The 11,870-nt window shown below is 37.5% G+C and overlaps 1 protein-coding gene across 4 annotated transcripts in view; it reads right to left on the reverse strand.

Annotated features, from left to right (window-relative positions):
• Positions 1-1,230: 1,230 nt before the first annotated feature.
• Positions 1,231-11,870, reverse strand: part of fbxo38 (F-box protein 38) — a 76,248-nt gene continuing 65,608 nt past the window's right edge. For all 4 annotated transcript variants that reach the window (XM_016665808.1, XM_007541668.2, XM_007541666.2 and 1 more), the window contains 5 exons: positions 7,506-7,672; positions 5,027-5,172; positions 4,326-4,426; positions 2,833-2,946; positions 1,231-2,356 (listed from right to left, as the gene is read on the reverse strand). In XM_016665808.1, coding sequence (XP_016521294.1) covers positions 2,178-2,356; positions 2,833-2,946; positions 4,326-4,426; positions 5,027-5,172; positions 7,506-7,672 — 707 coding nt within the window. In that variant the 3' untranslated portion in view covers positions 1,231-2,177. The remainder of the gene's footprint in view (positions 2,357-2,832; positions 2,947-4,325; positions 4,427-5,026; positions 5,173-7,505; positions 7,673-11,870) is intronic.

An 11,870-nucleotide genomic window follows, 5' to 3' on the forward strand; every position in this document is an offset into this window, starting at 1 on the left:
CCTTTTTTTTTCATCCCAACACCATTAGAAAGAAATCATCACAGTTCTATAAATGGTGATCTGTCAGATAGATAGATAGATGCTTAATCCCCAACACCACAACTACATTAATGACGAGATTAATGGCCTGCCTACATCCTCCCATCCTGTGTAATGTCATGACCTATGCATTTTGAACAGGAATGGTCAGGACCAGAAATTATCTGAAGATGTAGTATAAGTTGCAGCATGTTACAGAAAGGAGATTATGCAGGCTGACAGGGGGATGTGTACAGTTTTTCTCTGTTTAAAGTTATTAACTGGAACACTGTGTCTCTTGGGTTTAAAAATAAGACAGAGTATGACTGTCTGGCTACACTCCATTTTGTCAAAGCAGGAAGACCAAAGTGGAGTGTTAGCGGAATGAGGATGAAGTGCACAGCGACTTCTGGTGCAGGAAGCTGCCAAAAACCACTTGCTTCTGTCTGTTTTCTGTCAGACTCAGAACTGATCTGTTGTGTAACTTTGCTACAAAGATAATGCTTAAAGAAACATTTACATTTCTGCAGTTTAAATCTCTGTATTCATTTTCTATGCAGAGACGTTGGGAGCTGGTTCCTTCCTCTTCCAAGGGGCCAACTCTGGATCAGAGCACAAAGTAAGGTCCATAAAGACATGGATGGGAGGGTCCGGTGTGGATGAACTTGACTGGCCTGCACAGAGTCCTGACCTCAACCTGATAAAACACCTATGGGATGAATTAGAGTGGAGACTGAGAGCCAGACTTTCTCATCCAACGTCACTATGACATCCCAAATGCGCTTCTGGAAAAATGGTCAAAAATCCCCATAAACACTCCTAAACCTTGTGGACAGCCTTCATAGAAGAGTTGAAGCTGTTCTAGCTGCAAAAGGTGGACAAACGTCATATTGAACCCTATTGATTAGGAATGAGATGTCATATGCGAGTCAAGGCAGGTGAGCCAATACTATGTGCAATATAATGCACAAGTTTCTGTTTTTTTCTATCAAGATGGGATGTTAAGTACATTAATGAGAAATAACAAAAACCTTTTTTAATTTTAACAAATGACTGCAATGAAACAAAGAGTGAAACATTTAAATGGGTCTGAAAACTTTCCATACCCACAAAGACACATACATTAAAGTTGACCTAGCTCTTCAATTCAGATTAATATTCATGCTGCAAACATTCTGATTAAATGTTTACAAAAACACGCAAAAATATATGTTCAGGAAAAAAACAGTTTATATGGCTTTTAACATGATTTATTTCAAAAGGCCATTAAATCTCAATATGCACAGCAATGAGAATGAAAAATCTTGAATCTTGGAGGGAAACAACACAGGTTCATCTCTTGAAATTAAGAGCGTTTTCTATTAATAAATAACTAACAATTTGAGAGTAAAAACATCCAATGGAAAATGAGTCAAAAGCCAGATTCAATAGAAAAACTGAGAAACTCTAGAAACCTTAAAAAATAAAAAAAATCTGTATTGTTCCAAAGCCAAAATAAGGGTTCCAATGAGAAGGGGGTTGAATCTGTCCTGTTGTTTTCTGGAAGCAAGAATGACCTTATATGGTTCAATTGAAAGTCCAAACGTACACAAACAAATCAATCTACAAAGTAAATTTATATTCAGGTCTCCAACTTCCCAATGATACAATACAACTTTGAATCATGGTCTCAGCATTTTAAAATATCAAAAATCCAAAACCATAAAGAGGGAGAAACCCCCTCCCCCCAAACATGAACAAAAAATTAGAGATCAAAGACTAATTTTCAATAGGAAGTAAGATCAGAGCAACTTAAGTGTCATTTTATATCAGAGGATTACTTTTTTACTATCAGCGGCTTTATTGTTTTACTGCAGAGTCTTCGGTAAGCTAGGACGAATAACTAAAAAAATAATCAGCACTGAAAACATTCACTTTTAACCTTACATTTTATCTGGATGTAAACAAAGTTGAAAGTTCAGTACTTCAGTTGTTCAACACAAGCTACTTTTCCCCCATAACATCTGATGGCTGGTGTATCTTTTGTTTTTTTTACAGTCATTCAGCCATCTTATTCAGTTTTCTGCTGAGACAAAGGCCAGACCTGTTGTTTTCCAAAGTTACAATTACATTTGAGACATCTTTAGGTCAGAACCCTGAAGCTGAGAATTCTTCTACATCTAGATATAGTCATCATCCACAGGCTCTCCGGGCATGTCACAGTGATGGAGGAAGAGAACGACCACTCTTTGGAACACTCCTTTCTTGCTTTGCCTGCTCTCTGAGATCTCCTCACCAATCGTTTCCATGCAGATGTCAGCTGACAGTTGCCCTTTACGCCGTGGAGCATAGATGGTGGCTAACAGAACAGGAAAAAAATGACAGGAGGTTTCATAGTGAAACATTTCTTTTAGGGCAACTGCACAGAGTTAAAAGTGACAAGTACTAAGCAATTACTTTTAATGGCATAAAGGCTGTAGATCCTTTGTCTATTTTGTTTCTTAAATAGTCTGCCTTAGACTATTTATGATATGCTAAAGTTGTATAGACAAGATAACATAAACCTTTTTAAAATCAGCAGTTTACAGAATGTCTCTAAACTAGTTTGGTTGTTTAAATTAGGCTATATATTCTAAGTTTTCGTCATGTGCAGCAGGCCTGAAATTGAGCAATTTATGTATTTGATCAAATCAAGATGAAGATGCAAACATGTAAATGTTGGTTCATTGTTAAAAAAAATATTTTTAATTTCAGATTATAAACTGTGGGTTGGGCACTTTAAGCAGGTCATGACATCACTGAACTGGTCATTCAGTTACTACGGACTAGACTTACTGCTTTCATCATCCTCAAAGTCACAGCGGGCGTAGCTGTTGGGATCAGCTGCTCTCAGTGTCCTTAGCCAGGGAAAATCTGTTATCATGCTGTACGGAGCTCCATCAACAATTCCTGAAAAATATTTTACAAGAATTTCAGAGTGAACGTCCCCATTTTCTTCAAATCTAATAAAATTGGTGTCAATCACTTTTATTACATTTGTACTGGTTTCTGATGCTAAAACTTTTATTGATGCTGCTTAAGTTTTAAGGTTTTAAAGATTTACATTTACTGGGTGTGATTTTATTTATTGTCATTTCTTTTTTATTATTATTATCATCATGCTGCTATTTTCTTATTTTAAGATACTATTTTTGTTTTACTCAATTGCTATTGCACTTCTGCCTGCTCCTTAATATATCCTACATGCTCATTCTGTTTAGTTTAGTTTTGCAGAAATCAATACAGTTCAAATCATAAAAAATGAATGAACAAGACCTGCAGTTCTAAACCTTGCACAGAATGTCTATGTAATGACATGAAAAATGACATGCATTATGATAAGGATAATCTGCTTAAATATAGTGAGATTCCTTTTGTTTGTGATAATCAATGGCTTTTCATCAGACTTAAACCACCTTATCAGGACTCTAATTTACCTAATTACACCTCAAAGTAAGCAAATTTATACTGACCACTAAAAGTTAGGGATATTTAGCTTTTGGGTGAAATTTCAGGATGAATTAAAAATGCACTTCTTCTAGGGCAACTTTAGGTGAACTTAATGCAACCTTTTCTAAACTTTTGAATGTACATGTGGAGCTATTCAATGTGTCAGTACATTTTGCACAACTTAAACAAAATGCATGACGGATCTATGATCCATAAATCAACTAATAAATGTCCTGGTTTAATCACTTAGTGTCATCTTGGTAATTACATAACAAGGCTATACTAATGACTTCAAGAAGGTAAATCTACTGACACAATTTTACATAAAGAAAAAATGTTGAAAGAGAAGTAGACATTAGCATTGAACACCATGGGAAATGACCTTCTCAGCAGACAGGAAAGAGATTGGACAAACAAAATCTGAGTTTTTTCATCACGCCAACACAGAAAGCCCACCAAAATGGGGAATGTCTGTTGGGAGACAGGGGTACCTCGAATGGAGTGGCCTGCTATTTAGACCTGACAACTCATCTGATTTAGAAGGGCAAAGAGCTGAAACCTGAAGGGGTTACACAAAATGATAGTTACAGCAATGACTTCAGAAATGTTTTGACTACAATTTGACTGAAAGCATGGTGGGACCAAACCACCACAGAGCCAAGACATGGAAGTCACTCATTGAATATTTTAAGTCTTCAGTTGTTGTTTTTTTTTTTTTTTGTCACATTTAGCAGTTTCAGATTTGAGGTTAGATTCACAGTCACAGTGTCACAGTCATTGCATATGAATGATGAAAATGTGAAATTGTCAAATCTTAAATGTTGGCTTCATGAAATTACCCTCCAGTGTGTAGATGTCCCGACCCCATGGGTATTTGGGATACATATTCAAGTCATCTTTTCTTGTGGTTTCTGGGAAAAACTCATACTTTATCAACTCTCTGAGAAAAAGACAAATAAAAAAGACAATTAATAGTTCAGTCAGCAGTCCAGTTGAATTCAAATTTAGCCTAATATTTGCAAAGGAATAATAGAAAATGCAAGAGAACAAATAACTTGCATGTAAGTAATAAATTATTTAAGCAACATGTTACTAAAGTAATAAGTTACTTCAGTAACTTATTACTTTAGTAACATATTACTAAAGTAAGCTATTACTTTAATAATGTATTACTAAGTTACTTTAGTAATAAGTCACTTATTACCAAGTTACTAAGTTACTAAGGTTAGTAACTTGGTAAGTTTAGTAACTTAGTAATAAGTTACTTATTACTCTAGTAATTAGTTACCAAAGTAACTAATTACTAGAGTAACATTATTTAGTGTAGTTTGCTCAGTCAGTAGTACAAGTAGAGCTGTTTTTGCAGAAGTTAAAAACATATGGATGCATATGAATTACCATAAGAAAACAGAGCTTCAACACTGATCACATAAAAGGAAAGGATTTTTTTTGCTTGGAAGAGTATTCAGTAAGTTTTCAGTGTATGATTTCACAAGAGGGCTACGGTGTAAAAATCTCTCTCTTGCTCTCAAATGCTTACTGGCAAATATTAGCTATTGTGTCCATCCAGCTCCGAATGCGAACTTTGTTGTGTATATTTGGTGGGTTGCTGAATTCATGCACAACAGCAATATGATAGGGATATGGTCCCTGGAAAAGCTGACGCTCCAGTGCTATCGAGTCAATCTGTCAAGAGGAAAGAGAAAGGCACAATAACCACGTTAACAGCTTTGTGTACAGATAATCATTAAAAAAAATTGTATAAAACAGAATCTTAGATGAATCCAGAAGTTTACATATAAAGAAGCCCTTTATCTCACTGTCTGAAGTTAAATAACACTTCAACAACTTCTGTTGTTTTTGGTCTAAAACAGTGGTCCCCAACCCCTGGTCCGTGGACTGGTACCGGTCCATGGACCAATTGGTACCGGGCCGCGCAAGAAATAATTAAATATTTCCGTTTTATGTATTATTTGAGTCTGGAGGATCTTTTATTTTGAAAATCTTTTAACCGGATTCTCTCAGTTACTTTTGCGCCAACACTGAGCCCACAAGCAGCAAAATGAGTAAGAAACAGATCAGGTGTCTTTGGAAAGTTTCTTTGCAAATTTTTTTTTTTTTTTTTTGCAAACCTATAATAAAGTAACTGAAGAGTGAACTTAATTCAAAGTGATATTTCACTGTCTTCTCAATTAAAATGGGGCTCTTGGCCCTTTAAAGAACCAGTTTACTGACTAGTCATGCACAAAAGCATCGATTCTAAGAGTTAATGTTGTATAGAGAGTAAGAAGAGCACAGTCCAATCAAGTGAGAGCTGGCTCCCTAAAAAATTTATTTAATGTTTTGATTGGCAAAATAGCGGCCTTGTGGCCAATCACACGTGAGAGTGCTGAAAAAAGAGAGAGAGACTGACAGCAGCAATAGGGTGGAAAATGTGTCCATTCTGTCAGTCAGTAGACAATGGTGAGAAGGAGAGTGCATAGCAAAAACCCTTAAGTATGACTTACAACTGTGAATGAAGCAGCATCAGGCTGTAAATTAAAGATTACATATTATTATTGTTATTAGTAGTAGTATGGTTATGTGTTTGAAGTGCTTTGTTAATTTGTTCTTGTGTTAAATAAAAATTAAAAGTTTGGTTAGAATATGACACAAAATTAAGGAAATACGTATAATTGCCTACGTAAAATTAGGCAATTATAAGGCCTCTCATAAAACCATAAAATGTTAAAGGATTTATTAACATATAAAACACTCATATCTGTCAAGTTAGGCTAAAATACAATGCCACATATGACACAAAATTAAGAGCCTTTTGGGAGTGGAAAGAGGCAGCTCTTCTTAGGGAGCCGTATAGGTCTGCAAATACTGCCATTGTATCCAGTAGATGCAATAGATACTAGATGCAGTTTTACACATGAAAAGTGTGTAAAACTTTTGAACACATCACAGTTTTTCTTAATTTAAATATTTATAATGGGTCCACTGACTTAAAATTGACATCAGATGTCGGCAACAACAAAAGCAATCCACATACAAAAGAATCTAAACTAATGAGTCCACATGTTATGGGGAAAGACTGAAATGACAAGGAGAATAAGTAATAAGGAGGCCAAGAATTCAGCTGAATTTGCCATTATTGCAGGAAAAAAAAAACATTCTCACAGATATGTGTAAATCAATAACAAATTGTTTAAAATTAACTATGTTTCCTATAACCAAACTACAAAACAGAGTTGTACAACTGGTACGAGAAACCTTAAGAAGAAACTCTTACTGTTTCAAGTCCTACTGAAGCAGTGGTTGCTGGTGCATTTCTAACTCTAAAACCCCAGTGAGTGCTATTGGAGCCATAAACAATAAAGTGGGAAGAACATTATTTGAGAATTATTAAGACACAGCTAGCCACCCTTCAGAACACTTCTGACAAAGGAGTCAAGACAATAATCATAAAATTGCTTGAGAGTCAGGAAGCACTGAGAGAGAGCTTCAGAAAGACCTGGAAAAAGCCGATACATTTTATTCCCATGAAAAAATTAAGCAATGCACTTAGTCAGAATGGCCTCTATACACACTCACTGTGTGCATAGACTCCACCAATGAAGAAAAATCATTTTGAACCTTGCTGCAGAAGATTTAAACAAGCCACTGTGCCTCAAAAGTAGTAATCTTGGGATGAGTAATCACATCTCAATGTGCTCCTGAGTAAGGCACTTAGCCTCAGGTTGCTTACCAGTATCAGTATATGAATGCATGAATGTTTGTAAGTGTCTCCTATTTGCAAATGTGTAGGTTTGTGATTTATGGCCAAGTAAGTTGGTGTGACATATGGGGAACCCATAAGAATCATTAGGTCCTTTACAATTTAGCCTGTATATTAATGATGTCTATTAGTGATCATTAATTAACAGAGATCATCTAGTACAGCAGCTGTTGTAGCTGTTGTCCTAAAAATGGAGAGTAATCATATGCATATGTAATTTAAGTCTTCAAAGAATTGGAGGTAATTTATCACCAACCTGATGCATAGGACGCATGTAGATAATACGGTTTCTCTCAGGTGGCATTCTTAGTATCTGATCCAGAACCTGGTCCATGTCAAGCTTCTTACATTGAGCAAAGTCAAATCTATTGACTATGGGTGCCCTTTCTATTTTCAACTGCTTCAAAACACGACATCTAGTGGCTGCAAAAAGAGGAAAGCACAAGAGAGAGTTCATATGTAGATACGAAGACATCAATGGACTAATTTTTATACAAATATAAACATGAAAAAGTTAATCAAAGATACAAAGATTGCATTATGCGGTTAATAAACAGACATTTAAGCTCTTTCATAATAAAAAAAATTCAACATTTTTCACACACAGATGCAAAATAATTTAGAAATTAGGTTAGGGGTGCAAAACACCTCTCTCTGTAATATATGCAATTATCATATCACAAAGGCCTTCATAGACTGCAATAAATGGTATTTAAAGTGAAACTTACCCCCAAATCATCTCTTTTTTTATTGCTGATAAACTGTGTAAATAGGTTATTTACCTTATGTTTTTGCACAAATTGTGACATTTTCATGTACGAACCGGATTCCAAAACAGTTGGGACACTAAACAAATTGTGAATAAAAACTGAATGCAATGATGTGGAGGTGCCAACATCTAATATTTTCTTCACAATAGAACACAAATCACAGATCAAAAGTTTTAACAGAGAATGTATCATTTTAAGGGAAAAATATGTTGTTTCAAAATTTCATGATGTCAGCAAATCCCAAAAAAGTTGGGACAAGGTCATTTTTACCACTGTGTGGCATCTCCCTTCTTCTTACAACACTCAGACGTCTGGGGTCAGAGGAGACCAGTTTCTCAAGTTTAGAAATAGGAATGCTCTCCATTTATGTCTGATACAGGCCTCTAACTGTTCAGTCGTCTTGGGCCTTTTTTGTCGCACCTTCCTCTTTATGATGCACCAAATGTTCTCTATAGGTGAAGATCTGGCCAGACATTAACCCAGGCTGGACATTTCAGTACCCGGATCCTTCTCCTACCATGATGTTGTGATTGCTGCAGAATGTGGTCTGGCATTACGTTGTTGAAGAATGCAGGGTCTTCCCTGAAAGAGATGACGTCTAGATGGGAGCATATGTTGTTCTAGAACCTGAACATGGCTCTCTGCTTTAATGGGGCCTTTCCAGACATGCAAGCTGCCCAGGCCACCAGCTCTCATGCAACCCCATACCATCAGTGACGCAGCTTCTGAACGGAGCGCTGATAACAACTTGGGTTATTCTTGTCCCCTCTGGTCCGGATGACATGGCGTCCCAGTCTTCCATAAAGAACTTCAAATCGTGACTCATCTGACCACAGAACAGTCGTCCATTTTGCCTCACTCCATTTTAAATGACTCCTGGCCCAGTGCAAACGGCTGAGCTTGTGGAGCTTAGAAATGGCTTCCTCTTTGCACTGTAGAGTTTCAGCTGGCAGCGGCGGATGGCACAGTGGATTGTGTTCACTGACGATGCTTTAGTATTCCTTAAGTATTCCTGAGCCCATGCTGTTATTTCCTAGACAGTGACATTCCTGTTTGAGGTGCAGTGACGTTTAAGGGCCTGGAGATCACGAGCATCCAGTAGTTTTACGGCCTTGGCCCTTACGCACAGCGATTGTTCCAGATTCTCTGAATCTTTTGATGATGTTATGCACAGTTGATGATGATAACTTAAAAGTCTTTGCTATTTTACGCTGGGTAACACCATTCTGGTATTGCTGCACTATCTTTCTGTGCAATAATGGTAAAATTGGTGAACTTCTCACCATCTTGGCTTCAGAGACACTGACACTGTAAGAAGCTCATTTTATACCCAAACATGTTGTCAATTGACCTAATTAGTGTTATTTGGTCTTCCAGCTGTTTGTTATATGTTCAATTTTCTTTTTCCAGCCACTTATTCCTACTTGTCCCAACTTTTTTGGGATTTGTAGACACTGTGAACTTTTGAATCAACATATTTTTCATTTAAAATGTTACATTTACTCAGATTAAACTTTTGATCTGCCATCTATGTTCTATTACAAATAAAATATTGACATTTACCATCTCCACATCATTGCATTCAGTTTTTATTCATAATTTCTTTAGTGTCCCAACTTTTTTGGAATCCAGTTTGTAATTCTTTTAGTTTGGCATTATTTTGCTTAACTGCAAAAGATTGGCAACCTGTCCAGGGTGTGCCCTGCCTCTTGCCCGTTGACAGAGATGGCCACCAGCTGCAGCCCCACTATAGGGATAAGCGTGTAAAATGAATGGATGGATATTCTGCATAAAACTAGGGGTGCACCGATTGCACTTTTCTGGCTGATCGCCGATTACAATCTTTTAAAAAGCCTAACTTACCGATTCCGATTTTGGCTGATACTAGTATTTTGTCTGAAATGTTGCTTTTTATCAATAAAGTTGCTGAATTGGCAACAACAGGGTGACGATAGTTAACTGTAAATGTGCAGACATGACCTGGTCGGCCGGTTTGTCAGTCAAACCTTTCTCACAGGAGAAAAGAAAAGCACAGTGGTTGATTTTTAGACCTTTGCTGACGTTGATAACATCGGTGGATAAGATGGGCTTCACGTGTAAAAATCGGCCAATCATGCCAAAATTAAGAAAATCGGCTGGCCGATAAATCGGTACACCCCTACCAAAAACCGTCTCACTGCTGGCCTCTTGGGTCAAACAATTATAGCATTACTCAGCTTTACATGTGTGATTTATTTGCAATGTGTACACGGAGTAGAATGGGTCTCCAATGCTCTGGCTATTGGTGAAAGTATGGCATTGAACCTATGACTGTGTGAGACTGACTGCAGTGCTTAGAAAGCAAGATGACGATGGTGGCTAAAGGCTGCTCAGACTACCTGCTGCAGAGCGTTGTTGCCTTGGTTGTTGCCATAAACATCTCCAAAAAAGTAATTAGAGGAGTTTGACAAATCAATAAAGTGGACAAGTTTACAACAGTGCTTCTTTAGTCAGANTGTGGCATCTCCCCTTCTTCTTACAACACTCAGACGTCTGGGGACAGAGGAGACCAGTTTCTCAAGTTTAGAAATAGGAATGCTCTCCATTCATGTCTAATACAGGCCTCTAACTGTTCAATCGTCTTGAGCCTTTTTTGTTGCATCTTCCTCTTTATGATGCACCAAATGTTCTCTATAGGTGAAGATCTGGCCTGCAGGGGCCATTTCAGTGTCCAGATCCTTCTCCTACCATGATGTTGTGATTGCTGCAGAATGTGGTCTGGCATTATGTTGTTGAAAAATGCAGGGTCTTCCCTGAAAGAGATGAAGTCTAGATGGGAGCATATGTTGTTCTAGAACCTGAACATAGTTCTCTGCTTTAATGGGGCCTTTCCAGACATGCAAGCTGCCCAGGCCACCAGCTCTCATGCAACCCCAGACCATCAGTGATGCAGCTTCTGAACGGAGCGTTGATAACAACTTGGGTTATCCTCGTCCTCTCTGGTCCGGATGACATGGCGTCCCAGTCTTCCATAAAGAACTTCAAATCGTGACTCATCTGACCACAGAACAGTCGTCCATTTTGCCTCACTCCATTTTAAATGAATCCTGGCCCAGTACAAACGGCTGAGCTTGTGGAGCTGCTTAGAAATGGCTTCCTCTTTGCACTGTAGAGTTTCAGCTGGCAGCGGCGGATGGCACGGTGGATTGTGTTCACCGACGATGCTTTAGTATTCCTTAAGTATTCCTGAGCCCAGGCTGTCATTTCCTTGACATTCCTGTTTGAGGTGCAGTGACGTTTAAGGGCCCGGAGATCACGAGCATCCAGTAGTTTTACAGCCTTGACCCTTACGCACAGAGATTATTCCAGATTCTCTGAATCTTTTGATGATGTTATGCATAGTTGATGATGAAAACTTAAAAGTCTTTGCTATTTTACGCTGGGTAACACCATTCTGGTGTTGCTGCACTATCTTTCTGTGCAACAATGGTGGAATTGGTGAACTTCTCACCATCTTGGCTTCAGAGAGACACTGACACTGTAAGAAGCTCTGTTTATATCCAATCATGTTGTCAATTGACCTAATTAGTGTTAATTGGTCTTCCAGCTGTTTGTTATATGTTCAATTTTCTTTTTCCAGCCACTTATTGCTACTTGTCCCAACGTTTTTGGGATTTGTAGACACTGTGAAATTTTGAATCAACATATTTTTCATTTAAAATGTTACATTTACTCAGATTAAACTTTTGATCTGTCATCTATGTTCTATTACAAATAAAATATTGACATTTGCCATCTCCACATCATTGCATTCAGTTTCTATTCATAATTTCTTTAGTGTCCCAACTTTTTTGGAATCCAGTTTGTAATTC

The sequence above is a fragment of the Poecilia formosa genome, unplaced genomic scaffold (genome assembly GCF_000485575.1).
Source record: "Poecilia formosa unplaced genomic scaffold, Poecilia_formosa-5.1.2 Scaffold623, whole genome shotgun sequence".
NCBI classification, from domain to species: Eukaryota; Metazoa; Chordata; class Actinopteri; order Cyprinodontiformes; family Poeciliidae; genus Poecilia; species Poecilia formosa.